We start from the raw sequence: 26,021 nt of genomic DNA, 5'->3' as shown, positions 1-26,021 counted from the left end.
CATATTTTTCTACAAGTACACTTTGATCAGCGCTGAATATAATCAATATCTTGTCTTTTGTTAATTAGTAGATGACAAAGAATATTTTCTTATTTAAATTTGCATTTCTTACATCTTAAGTTAGATGTTTTTATATGTTTATCAAACTTTGAAATTTTTTCCTTTAACTGCCTGTTCCTATTTTTTGTCCGTTTTCTATCTTACTGATGTGTAAGATAAAACATTATATTAAGATTAGCCCTTTATTCAGTTATAGTCCTTCAAGTATGTTTTCTTTTTTGCCTTTTTACCCTAACATTCTTTTCATCCTAAATTTAAGACTTTTTAGACTGTCTAATTTCTTTCCTTTCTGGCTTTTGTGTTTTATATGGTTTAGAAAAGCCTTCCTCACTTCAAAATTATTTTGTGAAACTACTAGATAATTTCTCCTGGTATTTTTCCACATTCTTTGTTACATTTAAGACTCCAGTCTATCTGGAAATTATTTTAGGATAGCAATCAGCTCTAATGTTTGTCTTTTCTAACCTTGCCTCTTTGATCAATAATCCAGCTTCCTGAGAGTTCCAGATCAATCCAGATTTCCCAGATCCTTGGGGATGTGACTGAACCTGGCTTACTGACACATTGTTGGTTGTGGCCTAGGACTGCCAAGTCCTTTCCTGCCAATTGAGCCCATCAGACCCGGGTCAGGGGTGTGGGAACCTGGGGAGACCATTCTCACCGGGCATGTGGGGCTCCAGGTGGCCCCACAGTGACTTGGATGCCCATTTGACTGTAGCATGGGCTGTAGCACTTCCTCTGTAAATTCGGCTCTGGCTCCCTTCCACTCTTCCCTCCCATCCCATCTGCACACCACCCCAGCCAGCTCTTCTCTGAGGAAATTTGCATCATGCAGCAGCAGGAGGGCTCTTGAGGACTGCTTCCCTGAGCCATGGTCTGTTCAGCTGCTCCTTTGCTACTCCTGGCCATGACTCTCCCCCTGGTCGGGTCACCAGATGCCCAAGCATCCCAGCCTGTGAGTAAGACTGGGGTGAGGACCCAGGGAAGGTCTGCAGAGGTGATGACAGGGACTTCTGGGTGTGGGGCGGCAAGATGTGGAACGAAAAGATAGGTGGAGGGGAAAGGGCTGGAGAGAGAGGAAGTGATGTATTTTTTTAAAGGCCGGTTTGTTGTAAGATCTCCAAGAGTTCATTCAGTCTTATTTTCCAGGGTGTGAGGATAGCTCTTGTTTCTTTATTTGAGTCCCTGTGAACGCCAGTGATGCCTGCTGCACTTCGGATAGAGGCTTTTCCGGTGAAGCTTGCAATTTGAAAATGAAAAAAAAAGCTTTCTAAACTCGGGAACCATTGGCATAGAGGACAGGAGAGAATCTGCATGAAGGCAGCAGAGTCCAGTTTAGCACTTTAGGATTTCCCTTTTCTCCCAGGTGGATCTCTCTCTGACTCTCCACATCCTTATCCATATCAGCGTCTGTTTTTAGACAGATATCCCCACCCACCTGCATTTTGAGAGAAGGAGGAATTAGGAATAATTTACAGGCACCAGAGACTAAAGGAAGATGCTGCCTTCTGCTCAGGCTCCTGGCAATTCCTCTGGAGGGAATAAAGCCCCCAAGCCTCTGGGCCCCAGGCAGCTCTGCCCAGTCCCCCATCCCATCCTATCCCCTAGAGCTCCAGACCCAGCCATTTCAATTAGCCTAGAGGCCCAGGGGCAGGTGCATTCAGGAAGGAATTAAGCAAAGCATGTTGACTCATGGGGTGTGCCTGGTTTCTGGATTCTGGTGGGATTTGCAGGCCTTGGCAGGATCCATGGGGCTGTATCCCTGTACCTCCTCCCAGAAGCCTGCTTTCCCCTCCTGATGTGCCCGCTTGATTCCAGGCAAAAAGAGACGGAGTTGTACCAGATTAGCCAGGCTGGCTCCAGAGCGGCCTGGGGAAGAAGATGGCCCTGGGAGAAATGTGGGGTCAGGTCTCCTCAGAGGTCTCTCCCCTGTGCTCTGTTCCAGGGACACACTCAGGCTGGAGGGGAATCTGGGCAGCAGTTGGATCAAGAAAGTGGAGCAGGTGGTGAGTGGACAAACAGGAAGAGGACGCAGGAGGAGGAGGGGGAAGCAGGGAACGAGGCAGAAAGAAGGGACTGGGAGAGGTACAGAAAGAGGGGAGCGGGTGGTGGTGGGTTAAAGAGAGAGACCAGGTCCTGCGCTGGTCACACAGGTCCTTACACAGTTCTCTAGCGAAGCCTTGAGAAGATCATTCATCCTGGAGTCTCATCTATAAATGGGTGTTGTTGGGTGACATGAAACAGCGTAGGGGAAGGCACCGTAACTGGGTGAGGAGTTACCACTTTCCTGAGTCCTGTCTGTGCCTGGAGGGGCTCGGCGAGGTGGGACGGGCTCCGGGTTCCTGGTCGTGACAGCTAGGTGTGGGGAGCAGAAGGGGACTGTTCATGGCCTTGCTGCCCGTCCTCTCCAGCTGTCCCCTCTGCTCCTGCAGAATCAGTCCTGGTCTCAGTCTATGTACAGCTGGACTTTTCAAATGAGACCTGGTCGGCAGCACTCTCCAAGCCCCAGACTCTTCCCACTGCCTCGGCTTCCTCTTCCCTGGGAACCCTCACTGGCCTCAGCCTCACAACAGGTAGTGGGGAAGATCTGCCGGCCCCTGCTTCTCAGTGGCTCTTATGCTGCTTGGTGGGAAGGGGGCTCAGGGTGAAGGGAGCCCAGCCCTCCCACAGTCCCCTTGTCTGAGATACTGTGAGCCCCTCCCTATTTCTGGAGGGTCTGCGCAGCCCAGCTCCTTTCTCACCTCCCACCCGGCAGGCCCTTCCCTTCCTGCTCCACGTCTCCATCTTCTAAACTTTGGCAGAGGCACAAGGGGCAGATGATGGTGGGCCCGGGTCTCCACTCCCACCCCTGACGCCTTTGCCCAGCACACTCTGCTGCTCTGAACCTCGGCTGAGAAGGCAGTGCCTGGTGGGTGGTGGTGACTGAGGCGCCTGTGACTTTGGGATTGTCCAGACAGCCAGCCCTAAAGCCCCGCAGGCATCAGGCGGTTGGGCTTTCCCAGACAGCCTGCCCACTTCTCATTCCCCTTCCCTCTGTCACAGAGTGCAGTGTCAACCACGATGGGTGTACCTATTGTGCTTGCCTTTCTGGGTACCAGTGGAACAACAGTGTCTGCTCCCGTCACCAACCCTGCCAAACCCTCCTCGAGCACCGGCCTTGTGGCTGTCTTATCTTCTGCACTAATGAAGCCGGGTACTGCCAGCTGCTGCCACCTGGTGAGGAGGGTTGGGAACTTGGGAACCAATGCTGCCCTCCCCGACCCCACCCCAGTGAAAGAAATCCTGTGTTGTCTTTCCCTCTGACCCCTGTGTCTCTGCCAGCCGACCCAAGCCCAGTGGCTCTGGGAGGGAGAAAATGTCAGCCATAATAGCAGATCCCAGGCCCTGAGCTTGGGACTGGATAATGAGACTAAGGAATGGCAGGGCTTCAGAGACAGATGGACAAGGAGAGGAAGTTCCCTCCCTGGGGGAGGGGGAGTTCTAGGCCAAAAAGCTTCCTTGTTTGGTTCCTGCTGATGGATTGGATCTTCCAGGCTGGGATGCAGCAGCCACACTCATCCAGGGACAAAACAAAAAAGGTGGGAAGGGAGTGAGAAAGGATGGGCTTCAGAAGATGGGGAAGGAAGGAGAGCTTAGCTCTATCAAGGGCCACAAGTTCTTGTACCCTGTCTCCTGCCTCCTGCAGTCCCTGCAACCCTGAGCCTCAACTCCTGGCTGCAGATGCCTGGCAGCACCCTGAACCTGACCCTTCTCACAAGCCAGGAGATCACCAACCTGAAATGGTTCCTGTGGCGCACAGGGAGCCCCAGCCCCAGCCCCATCCTCCTGCAGGCAGGGACACGTGTGTCCTTGACCTCCAGCCGGGGCCGGGTTCTCCTCAGCATCGTCAACACCACCTATAAATGGGCAGGTAGCCCGCCTGTCCCTCCCTTCTCCTCTCTCGTCTCCTCTCCTCACCTTTCTTCTTCCTCCTCTTTTTCCTTTGCTCCCCCCCCTCCACCCCCTCTTCTCCTTCCTTCTTTTCTCCTCTTCCTTTCCCTTCTCATCCCTCCACTTATTCACTCTGGGGAAACCAAGGCTAAGAGCCCACTGATGTGAAGAAGTGTAAGGAGAGAGCACTGAAAACGTGGTCTCAGAGTCTACTGAGAACAGATGCCTGCTCTTCTTCACGAGGCTGAAACGGTAGGCGCTGGAGCAGGAGCGGCAGCTAGTGGAGGGAGAGGTTCCCCCTTAGAATTCATGGCTACAGGCTAACAAAAGGGTCAGGGTCTCTTCTTCCTCTTAGGAATCCTTCCAGGGACAAGGATCGTTCCTACTGGGGTTAAGAAGAGGCTGGATGGACAAGGCAGACCTAGGGTGTGGCTGGGGAGGCAGCGGAGACTCTGTGGCACAGGTAGGGGCCGAGGAGGCAGGACGTACATCAGGTGTGTGTCTGCAGGTGATTACATATGCTGCTTTGAGGCCCAGGGATTCAGGTGGGAGCTGCACCAGATGGTGAAGGTGTCCCTGCGGGCGACAGACGTGGCTCAGCTTCCAGACCAGCTCTCCATCTCCTGTGCCTCCTCTCCTGGCTTCCAGCTGAGCTGCTGCATCCCCAGCGAACATCTGGGCTACACGGCTTCCTGGAGCCCTGGAGAGGACAGCGAAGGTGTGGGAGGGGGCCAGCTGTTAGGGGTTGGGGAGAGAGGGCAGCTAGTCACCTCCAGGCAGCTGGCTCTCCAGCTCACCGGAAGCAGAGGCTGAAGTTCAACCTGGGAGTTGCTGGTCCAAGTCCAATACTGCTTTTACCCAGTTCTGTTGATAGAACAATAACCTCATGTGTGGAGACAGCTTCTGCATAATGCTTTCATTAACTGTGGCTTCAGGCCCTGGAGCTAGTTAGAGACCCCCAGAGTCCCCTTCACCAAAATCCAAGCTCCACCTTCAGTGGTTTGATGCCCACGTACGATTTAGCTCTTCCCCACTGCTTCATCTGCTTCTGAAATTACTAGAAAGACTGACAAGGCATCTCTAGGCCTCTTAGGTTCTAGGTGTGTTCCTGGGCCAGTGACAGTTCCCTTCTCTTGTCTCACCCTCAGCCTCCTCATTCAACACATCGGACTCCCAGTGCTTTGTGCTGGCTGTTCGGCGCTGCCCTGCAGCTGACACCACGTACACTTGTGACCTGCAGAGCCCAGGACTGAGCCCTCTCAGGGTCCCCGTCTCTGTTACCATCATCCAGGGTATGCGCGGCTTGGGGTCCAGCTGGCTGCGCTCTCACCTGCTTGCCCTGGGAGCTCCTCCTTGATGTTTCCCTGCAATGGGCAGTAAGACAGACTCACAGCCTGCACTGACTTCTGCCCAAGGAGAGGCTCGGGCTAGACTGGGTTGCCAAGCCTCCCCTGATATCATTTTCAGGTGGAGACACCACCTGCCCTGAGGACTCTTCAGCTGGTGCCTGGAACGTCACCAAGGCTGGCCATGTGGCACAGGCCCCGTGTCCTGGGAATAAGACGGGCACAGTGAAGAGGACTTGTAGGCCTGATGGGGTCTGGGGGCCCATCCATAGCAGCTGCACAGACACAGGGCTCCTGGCCTTGCTTTATAGAGCCCGGGTAAAGCTTCTGGCCCTGCTGACCACATGCCCCATCCTCCATGACCCATCCCTTCCTCACCCAGGACCCAGCTTTAGAACCCTCTCCCCCGAGGCCCGCCCCAAAGGTTATTCAGCTTCTCGGAACTGGTTCCTAGCAGAGCCAGGAAGTAGGTGCAAGGGGGCCTTAGAGTGGCCAGCACGCTCATGATGGGGAAGGTGCTAGTCTCAAACCTTGATCCCAACAAATGTCCATCCCACTAATCTTGGTGTCAGTTCCTCCCATGTGGCTTGCTCTTCTCTGCTTCCTGCTCCCCTGGGACAGGGTGCAGGTGTGGGGAGAAGGGAGCTGAACAGGGAGAGGGAGGAGGTGGCCCCTCCCTCTTGGGGACTCGCCCACCACCCCCTCCTGCTGTCTTGTCTGTCTCAGCTGCTGCGGGCAGGCCAGGGCTGGCCTGATGAGGAGGTGCCACAGATCCTGGCGCAGCTGCCTGACCAGGTAGTGGTGGTGACCTCACCCTCTGACTTATTAGCACTGGTGAACACCATAAAAGTCCTGGCCAAAATAGTGGCAAGTGCCAGAATACAGCTCAACGGCAGTGCCCTGGAGGTGAGATCTCTGAGCCATGGCAGGGGCCGGCTGGGTAGTGTGGGCCAGAAGCTCTTCAGCCCTGGACACTTCTGTCCCTCTGTATCACCAGGGGCTCTCAGATGGTAGACTTTTCTAGAGTCCAAGAGTCTGCTCCCTGGTCCATTTCTCCTCTTGGATTCCAGTCTCTAAGGTCATGGAATGTAGAGAAGGCCTGATGCTGGGAACACATGGGTGGTCGGGGAAGGCAGAGAGGGGTGTGAAGACATGAGTTTAGAGGCATTCATGCACATGCAGACATGGGTTATGACTCCAACACACGTCCCCAACCCGTCCACCCACAAAATACCTCCATGGAGATACTCAAACGTGCTTGGCTTTGCTGGACCCACCTACACCAGCTCTCAGTATAGGCCTCAGTTGGCGACCCATAAGCTGCAGCCAAAAGAATGACCAGGGACAATGACACTACACACCCTTCGTGTTTGGGAATGTGTATCACACATGGGTGCAGAGACATGCTGGTGGCCCTCTACTTCAGAACATTGTGCCATCAACCACTGGGCACCATTCCTAGCTTTACAGATCTAAATGGCCCCCTTAGGATCTGGTGGCCCCAAGGGATGGAGTGGGGAGACCAGTAATCAGACAGAGGGTGGGATGTGCATCAGGAGACCACATGCCGGAAGACGCCCCAGCGGGAGGCTAAACAGCCCTCTTCTTCCTGTCTCCCTTTCGCAGGCCTGTCTTCCTCTCCCTTTTCTCCCCAACCTTGGGTTTTGCACTGAACTAGGAAGGGTGGGTTTGGGGCCTGTAGTTCCCTGCTGAGGGCTCTAGGCCTCATCTCTGTTGTGTGCTGCAGGCTCTGCTGAAAACCACAGACAAGGTCCTTGACATGGACGCCAGTTCCCTGTGGACCACAGCCCGGGCCCAGATCTCCGCAGTGGGCTCCAATCTCCTGCTGGCTGTGGAGACCCTGGCACGCAGTCTGTGCCCACAGGATCACCCCTTCTCCTTCGGCTTGCCCAACGTGCAGCTGCAGACCCAGCTCCTCAGGCCCACACCTCCTTCCGACTACAGAGTCTCCTTCTCTACTCAGCCCATGCTGCAGGCGCACATTCCCAAGCACTCACTGGCCCCACTGGGCCATAATGGAACCAACGTCAGTGTTACTAGCCTGATGCTGCGAAAACTGGACCACTTTCTGCCTTCAAACTATGGACAAGGGCTGGGGGACTCCCTCTATGCCACTCCTGGTCTGGTCCTTGCCATCTCCATCATGGCAGGTGGCCAGGTCTTCAACAAGGGAGAGGTCATCATGGACTTTGGGGACACAAATGGCACCCCTCACTGTGTCTTCTGGGACCACAATCTCTTCCAGGGCAAGGGGGGCTGGTCTGATGCAGGGTGCCAGGTGCAGGCAGCCAGTGCCAGCCCCACCACTCACTGTATCTGCCGGCACCTCACTGCCTTCTCCATCCTCATGTCTAGACACACAGTTCCAAAAAACACCCTCCTGGAGCTGCTGGGTCAGGTGGGCTTGGGGGCCTCCATTGTGGCCCTGCTTGTGTGCCTGGGTGTGTATAGGCTAGTGTGGAGATTTGTGGTGCAGAGCAAAGTTGCCTACTTACGCCACGCAGCCCTGCTCAATGTGGTGCTCTGCCTGCTGGCAGCAGACACCTGCTTCCTTGGAGCCTCGCTGCTTCCTCCAGGGCCCCACAGCCCACTCTGCCTGGCCACTGCCTTCCTCTGTCATTTCCTCTACCTGGCCACCTTCTTCTGGATGCTGGCTCAGGCTCTGATGTTGGCCCACCAGCTGCTCTTTGTCTTCCATCAGCTGTCCAAGCACCGAGTACTCTCCCTGATGGTGTTCCTTGGCTACCTGTGCCCGATGGGGTTTGCAGGTGTTACCCTGGGCCTCTACCTACCCCGAGGGCAATACCTGGGGGAGGGGGCATGTTGGTTGGACAGGAAGGGAGGAGTGTTCTACACCTTCGTGGGGCCAGTGCTGGCCATCATGGGTGTGAACGGGCTGGTACTAGCCATGGCTGTGCTGAAGCTGCTGAGACCTTCGCTGTCAGAGGGACCACAGGTGGAGAAGCGTCAAGCCCTCCTGGGAGTGATCAAAGCCCTGCTCATTCTCACACCCATCTTCGGTCTCACCTGGGTGCTGGGCCTGGCCACTCTGTTAGAGGAAGTCTCCATAGTCCCCCACTACCTCTTCACAGCTCTCAATACCTCCCAGGTGGGTGACAAGGTGGTGGCTGTGCTTTTTGCCCTTTTAGACAGTCCCTGCCAGTCCCTTCTCAAGGAGGTATGGTTGTGCAGAAGAAACATAGGCTCAGGAATTTTTAAAGGCTTAAGCTTGGATTGCCGTTCCTCCACTGACTAGCTGAGTAACTGTGGACAAATCTCTTTGACCCCTAGTTTTCTCATCTGTAAAATAATCTGGTTTTGTCACTTAAGTCAGGGAATTGTCAGTACCCTATCCTTTGATCCATCTTCTTCGTAACAGTAAGAAAAGCACCTGAAATGGATTCTATGCACCAAGTGGTGCAAATGTACAGAAAACCAAGATGGGAAGCCTCAGGATGTGAATTAAACAAGAGGACAGAGGTTGAAGGAGGAGAGAGAAGGAATTGGCTTTGATTTCTTCCTCCTTGACTAACTGATCCTCATCCCTCTTTTCAGGGTGTCTTCATCTTATTGTTCGGCTGCCTCATGGACAGGAAGGTGAGTCTGCCCACCCACCCCAGCCTGACTTGCATGCATCCAAAGGCCGGGACTTTGGCTGGCATAATGGCAATCCCCTCTCCTACAGGTTCAAGAGGCTTTGCGCAAACGTTTTTGCCGCTCCCAGCCCCCCAACTCCACCATCTCCCTGGTGAGTTGCTGGCTTTAAAGCCTCACTTTTCCCAGAGAGCAGAGCAAAGTAGATGTTCCACAGCCTTCCATGGAGGAGATGGGGACAGCCAGACGCCAAGAGAAGATTGGGGTTGTATTTCAGGAGGAACATGTTTCAGGGTCAAGCTCTCCTACGATGGAGAATGCAGCCCAGTCTGAGCAGATTCAGGTTCCTGGGCTCCTGATTATAACCTGGACTCCTAGTGACTCTGGATTTTCCCCTGGTTTCTCCCTCCGAGAATCTGCCTCTAGTTAGCAGGGGAAAGGTAGGATCGGTTTGCATGAGAGTCACTGTAGCCGGGAGCAAAGTTCCTAGGATTTCTGCTGCCCAGGCAGGAGGACAGGTGAGAATGTACAAATGGATACAACCTCATCAAAAGGAGAGTTGGCAGTAGTAATAACTGCCCTGTAATTGGGCCTTCCCACAACTTCCTAGGCCATAAATGAAACCTACATCCCGTAACACAGCAAAGAAGTGAAGAAACCAGGTGAGGATGCGGCTTTCTCGGGAGCAGTGTGAGAAGTGCGGAGTGAGGATGAGTGTACAAAGGGCTTTCCAGCAGAGCTCTACAAAGAAAACACCTCTTCATATATACCCGCCCTGACCCACAGGGTGAACAGCCTTCTCCAGGTGGACATTCCCAGGTGAGCTGAAGGAGTGTGGAGGCCTCGGAGAGAAGACGGCATAGCATCTTCTACTGCCTTCCTAGAAAGCTGCAGTGTCACCAGCACCACCCCTTGACTCAGTTCACTCTGAAAATTCCTTTTCACACTATCATTATTTTTAGATAGCCTGAAAAACCCATGTTGTGGAGGAAATGCCATTGGTGGGTCTGGTAACCGGAGGGGAGAGGAGCCCACAGAGGCTTCAGGGCAAGCTTTTTCACAGGAAAGACAAAAGTTTTGAGTGACCCACCTATGATGAGAGAGTCGAGGGTGTGTCCTTGAAGCCACCAGGATGAGTCCCGGCCAACGCTCTGAACTCTTCCTGGCCCCAGAGCTCAGCCCTTGGGAAAGATAGGCTTCTGTTTTCATTAGTCACACTCATTTTTCTCATTTACCTGTCCCCACCCTTGCCTATCCAAGCAAGAAAAGCACGAAAAACTAGCTAAAGTGAACTAATGAGTAAGCATGGCTTTGCTGTAAAAAATAATTAACAGATATCAAAGTTCAGAATAATTGCAAGTAAAACCTGTCTTAACAGTTTTCATTATTCAGTGATTTCTTTTCTCATTATTTCTTCCCTATAATTACAAGGAAAGGATGGCTTAATTGACAGGAACTCTGATCTTCCAGAGAGTGGAGGCAAAGAGCAGAATTTGGTTTGTTTCTTTTCAAAATTTAGGAAAAGGTGAAATTAACAGATCCCTCTTTCTTTAACCTCTATGAAACACATTAATCCAAAATGTAAGTTTCATAGAGGTATGCTTGTATGTAAAGTCACTGATACCAGCACAATTTTAAGAATGTGGTATAAATTTTAAAGTAGAAAGTTATCACAGATGGCCAGGAATTATGAAGAAAAGATGACAAATATTGACATTTAAAAGTGACAGGATCAGGGGAGAGTATAGCTCAAGCACTAGAGCACATGCTTAACATGCACAGGGTCCTGAGTTGAATCCCCAGTACCTGCTCTAAAAATAAATAAACCTAATTACCTCCCCCACCCCTGCCAAAATAAAATAAATAATGCAATGATAAATAAAAGTGACAGGATCAAGCTAAGGCTAGATATAGAGAAGAAATATTTAAGAAAAGACTTTAGAGAGCATCAAGATGCCTAGATGGATTAACTTATGGAATCTACAAAAGGATGATGACAGGGTTCTGAAAAATTTTTAAACTAGATAAATTAAAAAAAATTCTGATGAATGAGTCTTTAATTATAGAATTCATGGATTTTTTAAATAAAATGGAATGGGGTGTTTTCTTTTGAAATAGAAAGTGATAATGCTAACTAAAAGTGGTAAATGCCATTGAAAACATTTTTCTTACACATGCTATACCTCTACTTAATGATTTGTGTGATTTGTATTAATTGTGTATGAACCAGCCTAAGTATTTCTCTAAATGGATTCAATCATTCTTTCAAGTAGAAGGTACCAACTCACCAGGACCACTGCAAGGTTTCTGTGCCTCGTACTTGTTCCAGCCCCCATGGGAGGCAGCAGCTACTCAATCATTGGGGGCTTCGCCTTTGCTGGTTTCCCTGGCAACAGAGTCATGTCTCGATTCCACTTTCACTTATATTAATATTTAGTCTTAATATTTTTAATTATCGAACTATATTTTGAAAAATTAAAGTACTAAAGAAGCAGCAGAGATTCCTTTTCTGAGTATGTTTCTGTAGATATATGTATTTTCACTTTCCTCCTCAAATGACTGCACACAATGCATGCTCTGCTGCTAAAAACACACTTTAGAATAGACAAATAAAATGACATTAAGCCCTTGTTCACTTGGCTCTCATCATAAAAAAGGGGGGGAAGGCTCTGGAGGTAAATGTAAGAAAGTGAGATTTAGTAGCAATTCCATTTCTATAAAGATGGCTTAAAGAAACAGTAAACAAGTGAACAGATAAATGTATAAAGGATGTGCACACTAGTGTGTTTACATCCTCAAGAAAGAGGTACTTAGTAAAAACAAATTAGGATATATCCATACAAAGGCATGCTATCTGGTCATTAAAAATGATGACATACCTACACCTGCTGATATGAAAAAATATTTAGGCTACATAGTTAAGTAAAACAAAAGGGTTCCAGAACACCATTATACCAGGCAATTATGTTCCATGTGTCCCTACAAATACATATGCATTAAAAAGGAGAGATATCAAAACATAAACAGTGAGTATCTCTACTTGATTTTTCATTTTCTTCTATTCTATATTGTTTGACTTTTTTTTTTACAATGAGAAGTATTTTTATATTAGAAAAAAATTATTTTCAAAAAGTTTTCCTGAACATTTTATGTATTAAAAGATAGAAACCTGACAAGCAAAGAAACACAAACAAAATACCCCTTGGAACTGACATGTGTACAGAAGGATAGAGTGCGTTAGGGGTTCCCAGGGAAGCTCTGAACTCTCTTATCTGGAGTTCTGCTCTCGGAATTGTTTGATCACTGACGGTCCTTTAAGCATAAAAGGGAAAACGGCAACTAGTTGAGTACAGCACTGAGTACATACACTGTCAACATGTCTAAATGCTGCTTCTGTCTCACAATCATCTATTTCTTTTCAGAATAGTGTCTAATTAACTATTTTTGTCCTTCCATCCCCACACTGTCCCATTTCCTCTCAATCAGTGATCCCTCTTCATTGAGAAAGCACAATATACCAGTTCAGTATCCCCCCAAAACCACAGCAGAAAAAGGCAGAGGGCCTCTGAGTCATCCATTAAAATCTAAGAAAGCCCAGGAGACCATGCTACTACTTTTTATGCCTTGAGAGAGACGGAATTTGAGAAGCTTGGAGAAATAAAACTGAAAAAGGATAGGGGGACATCATAGGCTGAGAAGAATTAGAGTTCTTCTCTCAGGAAAGATGGAAGCAAAGAGATCATCAGAAGCAAAAATCTGGGGGTTGGGGGAGCAGTGGGGACAGGGTGGGGGAGAGGTTGGGGAGCCAACCTTCTGAAGTTCGAATGAAAAATGAGGACAAATAAAGGCTCCACTCCCAAATGATTATTTGGTGGAACAGAGGGTCTAACTAAAGTTTTACAAGTAAAGAGAGACACTTAAGTTTTGAGATCTTTAAGAACAGCATAACCAGTTTAAGACATTTAAGAACAAACATCAAAGAGGCACCTATAACCACCGCCAAGGGTGATCCTTTGTAGCAGTCATGCTAATGAAGATAACGTGGCTTTCTCTTGTATGTATAGAATGTTTTGAAACAGTACAGAACCTGTGTGCTCCTCCCCAAACCAAATGCACTGTCCCCTATCCAGAGGTAACTTCCGTTCTAATTATTTTCCCTTACCTTAAAAAAAATTTTAATTGTGGTAAAATACACATAAAACTGATCATTTTAACCACTTTTTAGTATACAGGACAGTAGTGTTAAGTAGAGTCACATTGTTGTGCAACCAATCCCCAAAACTCTTTTCACCTTTCAGAACAGAAACTCTATATGAATTAAACAACTCCTCACTCCCCCTCCCCCAACCCCTGGCCACCACCATTCTTTTGAATGGTGAATGGATTTGACCGTTTAAGACATCTGGTATAAGTGAAATTACACAGTATGTCTTTTTGTGACTGGGTTATTTCACTTAGCATAATGTCCTCAAGGTTCATCGATGGTGTAGCATCCCTGGTGTGACAAGATTGCCTTCCTTTTTAAGTATTTTCACATTTTGTTTACCCACTCATCCATCAATGAACACCTGAGTTGTTTCCAAGTTTTAGCTATTGTGAATAATGCTGTTATGAACACAGATGTAGAAATATCTCTTTGAGACCCTGCTTTCAATTCTGGATGTATACCTAGAACTGGAACTGCTGAATCCTATGAATTGTTTGAGGAACTGCTATACGGTTTTCCATGGCATCTGCACATTTTTACATTCCCATCAACAGTGCACAAAGGTTTCAATTTCTCCATATCCTCACCCACACTTGTTATTTTCACGTTTTTTAATAATAGCCATACGAATGGGTGTGAAGTAGCATCTCATTGTAGTTTGATTTGTATTTCCCTAACAATTAGTGATGGCAACTATCTTTGCATTTGCTTATTGATCATTGTATATCTTTTTCAGAGAAATGTCTATTCAAATTATTTGCCCACTTTTAAATTGGGTTTTCTAGTTGTTGAGTTGTAGGAGTTCTTTATATATTCTGGATATTAACCCCTTTTCAAATATATGATTTATAAGTACTCAAATGCACAAGACAATGCCAGACTGTTTTCCAAAGTGGTTGTATCAATTTGCACTCTCACCAGCAGTGAAGAGAAAGTTCCTATTGTTCCACATCCTTACTAATGCTTGGTATTCACAGTTTTGTTCATTTTTGCCAGTCTGGTAGGTATAAAATATCTCATTATGATCTTAATTTGGTTTTTCTTGATTACTAATGAGCATCTTTTCACTTTTATTCTCCATTTGTATATAATTTTCTAAAAAAAATCTGTTAATATTGTTTGTCATTTTTTTACTGAGTTATCTTTCTTCTTAATTTTGTAGGAATTCTGTATATATCCTAGATCCTTTGTGAAATATATCTATATCATGTACATCTTATAAGATATATCTCTATCATATCATGTATATGATATCTATCATACATATGACAGATATCTTTGTAAGATATGTAAGAGACATATATATATGCACATCCTTTTTAAGTTATATCTGTTTCTTTGCCCCATTTGTGGCTTGTCTTTCCACTCTATCATATAAAGAACATTCCTATTTCAATATAGGCCAATTTATAGGTCTTTCCTTTTATGGTAACACTATAAATGTCTTGTTTAAGAAATCCTCCCTGCCCCAACCTTAGGTCATAGTCGTATTTTTTTCTAAATTTTAAAGTTTTTTACCTTTTATATTTAACTTATCTAGAGTTGATTTTTGTCAAAAGGAAATATAATGGTTTAGTGTTAAAAACTTGTATTATATTGAACTTACCAATGAACTCATGAAGAAACGATGCTGGGACTCTCAAATAATCTTTTAAGAGGTTAGCACTTGCTCCCTTGCCCAGTCTGTCCCTGAACTACAGGATGATTCTGATTGCCAGTAACTTTCATAGACCTAAACAACATTCACATAAATGGTTGCAACTGAGACCTCTGCTTCTTCAAAGCACTAGCACACATGTCACTTAATGCACTTTGGTTGTCAAAAATTGAGAGGATTTTTAGTATGTTGATTAAATTTTAAAAATCTCTTTATACTTCATTAAACCTGGAAAACAGAAGCATCTCCAAATAGTGATACATTTACTTCAGTTGGGCAAAAGGGGAAAAAAGTATTATTCTAAAGAAGGACCTTCTTTATGTTCCTAACAGCCTCATGGTTGAATAAAATGGTTAGAAGTTACAAATGAGTAATCAAAAGCAAAATTTGTTCCTAAGCCAACAGAGCAACCTTTTACCTCTATGAAAAAATATGACAAACAGTTCTCTAATACTTTTCCCCTTCATTAAGGTTAACCAATATGGTATCTATATATCTAAACATTTACTGTAAGTTTTCAGTGATGTTTAGACCCTGAATTATCTTTCCATAATTAAGTTAATTTAGGCACATTGGTCTGTATTTTATAGAAAACATTTACCTTTGGGTAACAAGTAAGAATGAGTTATAATTTGCAAATGATACAAAGATGATTCCAAATCTCAGCTAATCTCTCCCCTAAACTGCAATTACTCATAATAGAGACCAAACATAATTGCTTAAACTTATCACTGTGAGAGATTCTGGTGACTAAGAAATCCCTGAAAGAGCAGTAAGCCATGATTATTGGAAAGCTCAGAACACTGGCAAGGCTTAATTGCAAAGTATTTAACAGAAGGCCACAAATTTCATTTTCCTTAGAGGACCTAGAAACTACAGATGTCACTGAGTAATGCATTGAAATGGCATTGCCTAGGGTGAGTGTTGCAGAGAAACTCCAGGTCACCTCTTCTTGATCTATTATTTTGGATAAGCTTCCACTATCATGGCATGGCCCTGTAAAGGGAAAAAAAAGTTCAGTGAGAGCAATGAAAAGCAGTGAATCTGGCAGTACAGAGGCAGCAGAGAACAACGGGGACAATGAGGCTTTGGAGTTTACTCCTGGCTCTGCCATTCAAACCCCATGTGTTCTTGGGAAAGTTATTAGCCAATCTGAACCTCAGTTTCCTGCATAAAATGGGGCTCATGGTGCCTACTTCACAGTGTTTTCGTGAGCATTAAATTAGATAGCATACAACGTGTGTGCGCACACACACATAATATACGCATCGGAGTCTGGTAGAGTCTGATTCCCAGTAGATACACTGTGAGTGGCTGCAATTAAAATGAGAAGCCATGGGGGCCTTTTTAGCATACAAAAAGACACATGATGCAGTGAATGCCAACAAAACTAAGCCTCTAGATGAGAAAACTGAGGCTTTGAAAAGTTAAGTTACTTATCCAAATCCACAGAGCTAGTAAGCAATAGGGCCAGGATTTGAAACCAGATGATTCCAAAACCTGGTCTCCTCTTCGCTACTCTACGCCAGTGAAGATGATCTGAGGGCCCTCAAAGCTAAAAAGGTAAAAAATCCCTCCCCCGGCACTATGCACAGTGCCATGTACTCATTATCTCCCTAGTTTAAACCTAGCATAGAAATTTATGATTCCGTGAGTCTAAATCCTATCTGATAATCATAGTCATTCTATCTTTTGGACTACCACCAAACTCGTTAACAGCCTAACTAATCTCCCTGCTTCTAGATTCAATTCAATCCCCACAAATGTTTATTAAGCAACTATATTTATAAGGCACCAAACTGAACACTGTACAAAGATTTGCTAAATGGTCTCTGTCCTCAATCTAATATACACTCTAGTTCAAAACAGACTGTTAAACGCCTCGATAGAGGCACCAAGCAAACAAAAGAACGGGGATGGGGAGGTATGACTGACTTGCGGTTGTCCTAGAAGGAACCATGGTAAGGAGAATATTCCTTCACTTGTTTTATTTAAAATGTGTTGTTTTCATGTTCCAAATCTTTTATATCACTCTGAATAACTGGGGGTGACTTTGCCCCCTACCCTCCCCAGTGGACATTTAGCAATGTCTGGAGATATTTTTGGTTGTTCCAACTGTGTGTATATAGTGAGGGACTGGGCGGTTTGGTACTGGTCTCTAGTGGGTATTGACTATATTAAACATCCTACACCACACAGCACAACCCCTCACAACAAAGAACTATCTGGTCCAAAAATGTTAACAGTGCCAAAGCTGAGAAATCCTGCTCTCGATCCACAATGGTGGATTCCTCCTTGACCTCATCATGTTTGTGTCGCTCATTTGGCTCCTGATGAAACAATGCCAAGTTTAATCTAGTTTCTAGGATGCATCATCTCTCTCCTCACTATCTTGTAAACTTCTAAAAAAAAATAATAATACTGGGTATTATTCTTTGTTCATCCACAAAAGCATCTAGTATTAATACTCTTAAGTGCTAGATAAAAAAATTCGGGAACACTCAAAACCAAAGGACACTAACCTACGTGGACTATGCACTAGTCACTGCCCTTGTTTAAGGCTGGCATAGGAAGACAAGCGGGAGGGCTCCAGTTCTAACCGACAGTGGTTTTCTATAAATGAAGTTACACAGATTAGGAAATGCTTTTGACGGTGAAGTCTAAAATATTCCAACTTAAAAATAACTGATCCCTTGCTTCTTCAAAGTCTCTGAGGAAAAGCCATAAATAAAGGCTTTTAAATGTAAGATGTTTATACTTTTACATATCTTATTTATTCATCTTGATTAGTAACAGAAAGTTTCTGTAATCTGGAGAAAAATCAAATCTGTTTCCATCAGGGTTAAAAAAAAAAAGGTTACAGCCAGCCTTCCTTTTGGATTTTATTTCCACAGTGACATGCTATAGCAGGTAGGAAGTTGTGTCTGTAACACAAGTAAAGCAGATAGAAAAAGCCTATAGAAAAACATAATTTCCCCCAGCTAAATAGCAATAAGTTATCCAGAGGTAAATTAATTCTCCATTAAAGTATAGTTCAGTTCTCAAGAAAGTTTACCTCTTGGAGAGATTTTATAGACAAGGTCTCATGGTGACTAGATAAATGAATAAAATTTTATTATTAAAGGAGAAAATACATCAAAGTGTGAATAATGACAGTGTCTGATGAGGGGATTACAGAAGATTCTAATTTTTTTCTACATACTTATTGTATTTTCTGTGATTTCCATAATGAGTGTGTATTACTTTTATGAACAAAAAATGTAAACAATATTTTAGGGAAAAGAAAAGCTTGGATTTAAATAATATCTTCCCTCCAAAGTACTATCAGAATTACAATTGTACCCTATTCCCCCCAAAATTGTACCCTGTTTTCTTTTTCCTGGTTCTCTGCCATCAGAAAAATTGCTCTAAGAATGTTTCAAACTAAACTAAATCAAACATTCGTGGATGAGTTTGTTTCCAAGAAAATGACTTCCTACCTGCCCTCCAGCTGCACAGGCGGCAACTAAACCATACTGGCCTCCTTCCTTCCGTAATCTGTTGGCAGCTGCCATGACCAACCGACAGCCAGTGGCTCCAAATGGGTGTCCCAAGGACAGTGATCCACCCCAGTTGTTAAACTTCTCCAAGGGAGGCACTCCAACCTGGCTCCCACAAAAACAGGCACAAATGTAAAGGTGAGTTTACCTAAGAAAACATCAGAGTGGTGAACAATAGACAATCTAAAATTTTGCTTTTATTTTATCTCAAGAATTTCTAGGAACTATTTTCCAACTAAGAAACAGATACATGTAATGAAAGATGTAATTCTTCATAAGAAAAAGCTTTCCTCTTCATATTTTTATTAGAAGGTAACAAAGCTCCAAATATTAAAGTGATTTAGAAATTCAAGCATATTTTTTTTAACTTTATTTTTTGGGGAGGAAGTCATTAGGTCTATTTATTTATTATTAGTTCTTTTTTTTTTTTAATGGAGGTACTGGGGATTGAACTCAGGACCTCCTGCATGCTAAGCATGCGCTCTACCATTTGAGCTATATCCTCCTTCCCCAAGCATATTTTTAATCAGAAACTTACCTTGGCTTTTCTATTCATGTAGTTTTGTGCAAACCAGTCAGAATCCATGGCTTTCAAATTAGCCAAAATCTGACCCTAGAAGGGATAATAACTCAGTAAGAACCCTGTTGGTAACATCCTTTGAGGATTTCTTTTACACATGAGATTGTCTAACTCTAAAGTTGAGCAAATTTTTAACTCAGTCTTCATTGAGAATCTCTTAAAGAAAAAATCTGGTACTTTTGAAGGGCCTCTAAGAGATAGCCTCAAAAGGTGCACTTTTCAACTCTGTATGTGTGGCCCTGGATTCCTCCCCTCATGCCCCTCCCAGCAGCATATATCAGTACTTCAAATATTAAGCTCCACTCCAGTTTTACTCATATTATAAACGATGCCTTGCTCTCTCCCACAAACACAGACTACAGTTTTTATGATTATAGTCCCTTGCTATGTGTCTTTAAAGTGACTTACTGAGAAAGCTTCATGAAATTCAAAAGCATCAATATCATTCAATGTTAATCCTGCCTTTTCTAGAACTTTTGGAGTAGCATATGTTGGTCTGAAAAGAAAAAAATTGACGACATGTTAAAATGCTAATTTTTAACGTAAGAGCTCCTTCATATTCTCCAAACTGAGTTTTATATAATTATTAGAATGTCCTCCACTCATTCACTGATTCTACTGTAGAAATATAAAGTGCCAGTGATACAACAGTGAACTGAACAGACATGGCCTCTGACTTTGCAGGTGATATTCTAGATTCAGAGAAACAGAATATAAGCAAGTCAACGATGAAAGAGAAGGACAAACTAATAATGTGAAGAGTTAGAAGAACACAGACTTCGAAGGGCACAGCGTAAGCATGGGCATGGCAAGTTAAGGGACATAATGGAGGCCAGTGAGGGTGAGCCTTGTGAGGGAGGGGGAGTAGTCCAAACATTAGGAGCTTTTTACAAAAAGCTGTTCTGAAGACTGTGTAGCAGAGTGTGTGGCAATATGAAAAAAATACTTATGACAGCTTAATATAAAGAATACCAAGCTATATACGTAAGTAGAAAAGTATAGTAAAAGTGGAAAAGAATCCAAAACTATAAAATGATAAACCAACACAAAGGATTATTATTATTTAAAAAAAGTCAACACACAAACCAATTATGCACTCCGGGCTCAATGTACTTTAAAATCTATGTAATAATGTGGGTAACCAAATACTTCTGATTATAATCCAAGGATATGCATTGCTACCTACCCAAGTAAAAGCTGATCTTTTGGATCCTGAGACACATACACAAAATTCCTAGATTAAAAAAAATAGAGGGGTTAGTTTCAGTAATAAAGAAAAGAAACCAGAGGCAATTTATTTGAACATGACTTTACCTCAAATATGCCTTCGGCTTATAGCCCATGGCCAGAGCTTTTTCCTCTGCCATAATCAGCACTGCAGATGCACCATCCGTCTGAAATGTCAACCAAACAGCAATAGTATATTCCTCAGTCTGCCCAGAGGTCTTTCTACAGCCATCTTTTATGCTGTTCCTGAATCTAATTATACAGTGATTCTAATATAACAAAACCTTTCCATTTTCTCCATCATTAAATCATAATTCAAACACACACAGTGACCCATTTTTGGAGGATGAAAGTAGAAGAGCCTGTTCAAAAAGCACCATAATTATCAAAACGGATGAGGCAGATAGGCAACTCTAAAAATACGCATTCATAATAAACAAACGAAAAGTTTTTTGCTGTTGGTGCAGAGTATGAGGAATTCTATGAATTAAAATAATCTCAAAAAAATGTCCTATTTACTGATTTACTTTCACATTTTCTGGACTGTTTCTCAGCTGCTTCCTGCCTGTGGCTCCAAGATGACTTCCTTCTATTGAGACTGTATAACAAGCAGACTGGTGGGAGAAGGAGAAACAGGCAGACAGCTGAGAACATAAGAACCATGGTCTTCTTCTCTGGACACACCCCATGTGTTTTTCCCAACTGACAACTAAGGGGATAAAGAGGTAGTCCTTCACCATTTCATTGCTTCAAAAGAAAGAGCTGAAAAAAAAATCCAAAATTCCAAAGGAAAGGAAACTACTCTCTAGAGTTTGAAAATCAAAACAATTTCACCACATTAGGCTGTATTTTTTATAACTCAGTAACCTTGCAAAGGCTATGGTGCCACTACCAACAGGGCGGCCATAAAGTCTGGAATCACAGGTGACTTATACATAATAAATGGTTTATGAGCATCACATTAATAATATATTCAATGTGCACAAAATTGCAATGAATGTGGTACACTAACAACATTTCTGAAAATTCACAGATCTATGATGCATCACCTCTGATGATTTGTGTTGCTGATTTTCAAGGTATAAACCAGCACACCTCAGAAATAATCGAGGGGGTTCATATCTGCCAAGAATGCAGCCCAGGCCATATGGCCCTATCATCCAATTTGGTTTTGGAAACCATCATCTAACCGGTCCTTCATCACTCGGGCTTTACAGGGTGGTTTACCATCCAGCTGGAACCACCCCAGGTACCCTTCCCCTAGCTCAGGAGCAGGCATTAAATTGTCACTTATGAAGGTCAAATATGTCAAACATTTGCCTATCCTTCTAGACTTTATGTCCAGGTAGGGGAGTTATATTGTAAAAGAAATACTGACCAGATGAACTACATCCAGAAGACCACACCCAAGGTGGAATAGAAGGGAAACCACATCTTACAAGCCTAATCAATAGGGATGTTTAATTGAAGAGGAGGAAAAAGAAAAAAAAAACCGAGGAAGGATATAAAGCTACTTGAAGATAGTAAAATCACACCCCAAAAAATGAGGGTAGATTTATTCCATGATGCTTATAGGAAAGTAACCTGGGGGTCGTGAGGAAGCATCATTTTCTAACAATCAGAGCTAGAAGAGGTATTTTGTCACTCTCCTGGCCTACCTTCCAAGTCTTAACACGACTCCCCAAATTTATATCCTATATTCCAACCGCGCTTTTCTCCAAAGGAATTCTTGTTCCTATAACTCTGATTTTGCATTTGCTGTTCTCTTTGCCTAGGATGCCTTTTTACACTTCTTCAATTGGCTTGTACTCTTCCTTTAAGATTCGCTGCTCAACTGTTACCGCCTCTAAGAAGCCTCTCTGACTCACCCATGTATGTATCTTCTCCAACAGCCTATGCTTACAACCACCACAGAACTTTCTCACTATATTACAATCAACTGTTCTCTTCATCTCCAGTGCCAAGCATAGGCAGCCAGTTTTTTGACTGGTGAAGTGCCTGAAGAGAACAGCTTTTTGTATCAGAACAGTGGCTGGAACAGGTGACTTCAATGGCTTTAAAAACCATGACTTTATTTCAACATTATCTTTGTAATGAGTAACTATATTTTTAAGCTTCTATTCATAATACACACAAATGCGTCTATCTTGGGCTTTTCTATTGAGAGTACACAAATATAAGTCACTAGTGAACACATAGAGCACACATAGCTACCAGGAAGGAAGAATTTGCAGCTGTCACTGTGCCATAGGGCTTGATGAATGCAGGTTTTAGTTTGGCCATCTGCTCCAGGGAGGAAGGACGAATGCCATTATCTTGGGTAACTGTATCTTTTCCTATAAAGACATGACTTTTTTAACTCTAAGGAACCACAAGCATTATATATATTCTCTAGAGAAATATGCTTGAAAAATTAGATCAACAAATAAAACATAAATCTTACCTAGTCACTAAAAAAAAAGACTTTTACAGTTGTCAAGATATCAAATTTTAACTAAACTCTTAGAGGACATTGGGAAATAATCTAAATGATTTAATGAAAAAAAAAAAAGGACATTCTATTTTCTTAAGCTACTCATTCACATTTGGCTATTCTATCCAGAAGACGTATGAATGAAAATTGGCATGTATATATATAAAGAACTAAAATATATCAGGGATATCTAAAAGGAGACTTTGAAAAAGTTTTCTTTTTAAAATGTTTACCTGTTGTTACAACATAAATTGAAACTTGAGTCCATGTTTAAGAATAAAGGCTCAACAACAATCACATGAAAAGATGTTCAACATCACTAATTGTTGGAGACATGCAAATCAAAACTACAATGAATATCACCTCACACCAGTCAGAGCGACCATCATTAAAAAGGCTACAAACGATAAATGCTGGAGACAGTGTGGAAAAAAACGAACCCTCTCTACATTATTGGTGGGAATGCGGTTTCGTGTAGCCACTATTGAGGACAGTATGGAGGTTCCTTAAAAAACTAAAAATAGACTTACCATATGATCCAGCAATCCCACTCCAGGGCATATACCCAGAGAAAAATATACTTCAAAAAGACACATGCACCCCAATGTTCATAGCAGCACTATTTACAATAGCCAAGACATGGAAACAAACCAAATGTCCATCAACAGATGACTAGATAAAGAAGATGTAGTACATATATAAAATGGAATACTACTCAGCCATAAAAAATAAAAGAATGCCATTTGCAGCAACATGGATGGACCTGGAGACAGTTATTCTAAGTGAAGTGGGCCAGAAAGAGAAAGAAAAATGCCATATGATATCATTTACATGTGGAATCTAAAAAAAAAAAAAGGATACAAATGAACTACTTATTATTTATAACTTAGATGATTGATTTCTTGAATATGTTTAAGCACATTTGACTGTCCTTTATGATTGGATTACTACATTCTGTTGATTCTTATTTTGTGGTTGGCTTTATTCCTCTGATAACTATGTAAGTTTAAAAAGCTAAGGCTCTAATCTGTTCTTAGAAACAATGATCAGTACATACATGTAAACTAAAAAACATGTGTGCAGTATAATGTATATATGTATTTACATACAATATAATATATATATGCAGTCAAACTGTAATAACTCTACCTAATAAAACTGAAAAAGAAAAAAAGTAAATGCTGAGTTCTCATCACAAGGAAAAACTTTTTATTTCTTTCGTTTTGTATCTATGTGAGATGATGGATGTTCACTGAACTTACTCCGATATTTATTTCATGTTGTATGTAAGTCAAATCATTGTTTTAAACCTGAAACTTATACAGTACTGTGTGTCAATTATATCTCAATAAAATTGGAAGAAAAAAAAGAGTAGAGTATGGAAATAGATAAATAAGGTCCTACTATATAGCACAGGAAACTATATTCAATAACTTGTAATAACCTATAATGAAAAACAATTTTATATATATGTTTGTTTAACTGAATCACTATGCTCTACATCAGAAACTAACACAACATTGTAAACCAACTATGCTTCAATTAAAAAAAGAAAAGAATAAATGAGACCAAAAAAAAAAAAAAAAAGAATAAAGGCTGAGTATTCTGAAAACAGAAATAACATATCTACCAAGAAGTCATTTGGGGCTTTTTTAGAGTTTTAGGAGTAATTTGGATCTTCCTAACAAGTATCATGAAGCATTCTCCTTTACAAAGCGGAGCAAACTGTTTTACCTGGTACTTTGAACAGCACAACATCAGAAAGGAGTCCTTCCTCTTGTGCCTTCTTGGCCAGGAGGTGTGAGCGCAGCGCGTACTCATCCTGTTCCAGTCGAGAAACAGCAAAGGCAGCAGCCAGTCGGTCTGCAGAGTGGCCCATGGTCTCACTGGTGGAAAACTCAGCCACCGCAGGGAGCTGAGAAAGGAGACACACAGGACCAGGTACACTGGTAACAGGTGCTATACCACACCTAGGGTTACTTGGGAATACTAAAATCTACTAATTAAGAGCAAGACAAAGGAAGCTCTTTGAGAGCACAGCATCTCTAAAAAGGGCTTACATCTTTTTTTTTCATCTTTACCAAATAATTAACTTTCCCTTGTAACTAACAGAATCTGCAACTATAAGAGTATAACTGAACCCGTGCTGTCTTACCCAACTTTAAATTTTTGCAGACAGATCCTGTGGGAACACAAGTCTTTATGTCAGAGCTCCCAAGTCTTACCTCAGGTGACAAGAAATTCAATCTGAATTTAGAGATTAAAGATAGCCGCTGTCCAAGGGTCTTGGCCTTATTAAGATCAAGCATCATTTTCCTCATTTTCCTTGAATGACGAATAGGGACATCGGACATTAACTCTACACCACCTGCCACGACCACATCACACTGGCCAGAAGCAATCAAGCAGACACCTACAGGGCACAGTTCATACAGACATGAGCATCTTTGAAAGAAATTAGCAGGACGTTGATAATTTAAGCTTCTTGATTAAAAAATTGTACAACAGTTATCAGCATTATACGACAATTGTAATTAAGGGTTTTATCTTTCCAGAGGGATTAAGATAATATTTTTAAATGATTAAAAATACAATCACTGCACTAGAGAAAAACAAGTTTCATTTAGGTCATATGGTCATCAACTTCCAGAAGTATCCATTGGACCAATTCTCAAACAAATCATACTCTAAACCAGAACTTTTGGCATATTTTATATGTTCCCAGCTTAAGTTTTGGTAAAGACTTTTTTCCTATAAAGAGAATTTCAATTTCCACTACGAAGTAGAGAAATTCTGGCTTTCAGATGTAAGGCAGCCCCCCCGCCCGCCCCCTTTATGGCTCCTGGCCAAGTATTTTGTTGCTTTAACTGAAAGTGGTCACAGGCTGCGTGGCTTCATTCCCTGGCACCCAGGAGGTGGGCTTGCCAACCTGGTCCTGATGTTACTAAGAGAGCACGTGATTACTGTCTGTTTCAGGTTTCCCATCTTTTCACAATTAAGGCTGATGCTACAAAATGTCCCACAGTTTTGCTAAGTTAGGAGAATATGTAACTAATTATAAAAATGTCAAGATGTAGGGAGAAAGTAGAGGAGAGCTGTACCATCAAAAGCAGTGATTTGTCACTATGGTGATGGTGGAGGGAAGAAGGCCACAACCTTTATGGGGAAGTACCATATCAGAATCACCCAACTTTGAAACCTAGCAGGTTATAAACTCTTCATGACTCAAATTCAGAAGCACCCTTCTAGAGACATACCCCTTCACTTAATCCCTGATGTAGCCAGCCACACTACTGGTGGAGAAACTACATGAATGGTTGTGTCCCTCATGTATGGAGAACAAGAAAAGGTAAGAACTACTGTCAAAAATTTAAAAATTCAAATGTT

At 43.3% G+C, this 26,021-nt stretch overlaps 2 protein-coding genes across 11 annotated transcripts in view; one reads left to right on the top strand and one right to left on the bottom strand.

The window, feature by feature from the left end:
• The window catches only part of ADGRF3 (adhesion G protein-coupled receptor F3), a 31,230-nt gene extending 19,206 nt beyond the window's left edge, over nt 1-12,024 (top strand). The window contains exons 2-14 of one of the 8 annotated variants that reach the window (XM_032497180.1): nt 2,006-2,066; nt 3,103-3,276; nt 3,746-3,970; nt 4,499-4,708; nt 5,139-5,282; nt 5,458-5,654; nt 6,063-6,242; nt 7,084-8,466; nt 8,913-8,954; nt 9,043-9,105; nt 9,365-9,469; nt 9,562-9,613; nt 9,738-12,024. In XM_032497180.1, the coding sequence (XP_032353071.1) occupies nt 3,781-3,970; nt 4,499-4,708; nt 5,139-5,282; nt 5,458-5,654; nt 6,063-6,242; nt 7,084-8,466; nt 8,913-8,954; nt 9,043-9,105; nt 9,365-9,469; nt 9,562-9,588 (2,541 nt within the window). In that variant the 5' untranslated portion in view covers nt 2,006-2,066; nt 3,103-3,276; nt 3,746-3,780 and the 3' untranslated portion in view covers nt 9,589-9,613; nt 9,738-12,024. Of the gene's footprint in view, nt 1-444; nt 1,016-2,005; nt 2,067-2,492; nt 2,634-3,102; nt 3,277-3,745; nt 3,971-4,498; nt 4,709-5,138; nt 5,283-5,457; nt 5,655-6,062; nt 6,243-7,083; nt 8,467-8,912; nt 8,955-9,042; nt 9,106-9,364 lie in introns of those variants that run through there. The other 7 variants (XM_032497184.1, XR_004326188.1, XM_032497183.1 and 4 more) reach the window with 7 other exon arrangements.
• Nucleotides 12,025-12,868: 844 nt separating this feature from the next.
• Nucleotides 12,869-26,021, bottom strand: part of HADHB (hydroxyacyl-CoA dehydrogenase trifunctional multienzyme complex subunit beta) — a 38,622-nt gene continuing 25,469 nt past the window's right edge. For 2 of the 3 annotated variants that reach the window (XM_032497186.1, XM_032497187.1), the window contains exons 8-16: nt 24,860-25,047; nt 24,369-24,549; nt 22,376-22,497; nt 20,249-20,328; nt 20,121-20,168; nt 19,343-19,430; nt 18,893-18,967; nt 18,295-18,459; nt 12,869-15,811 (exon numbers count right to left, since the gene is read on the bottom strand). In XM_032497186.1, coding sequence (XP_032353077.1) covers nt 15,776-15,811; nt 18,295-18,459; nt 18,893-18,967; nt 19,343-19,430; nt 20,121-20,168; nt 20,249-20,328; nt 22,376-22,497; nt 24,369-24,549; nt 24,860-25,047 — 983 coding nt within the window. In that variant the 3' untranslated portion in view covers nt 12,869-15,775. The remainder of the gene's footprint in view (nt 15,812-18,294; nt 18,460-18,892; nt 18,968-19,342; nt 19,431-20,120; nt 20,169-20,248; nt 20,329-22,375; nt 22,498-24,368; nt 24,550-24,859; nt 25,048-26,021) is intronic. The other variant, XM_032497185.1, reaches the window with a different exon arrangement.

The sequence above is a fragment of the Camelus ferus genome, chromosome 15 (genome assembly GCF_009834535.1).
Source record: "Camelus ferus isolate YT-003-E chromosome 15, BCGSAC_Cfer_1.0, whole genome shotgun sequence".
Lineage (NCBI taxonomy): Eukaryota > Metazoa > Chordata > Mammalia > Artiodactyla > Camelidae > Camelus > Camelus ferus.
This window is presented reverse-complemented; position numbering and strand designations above follow the sequence as displayed.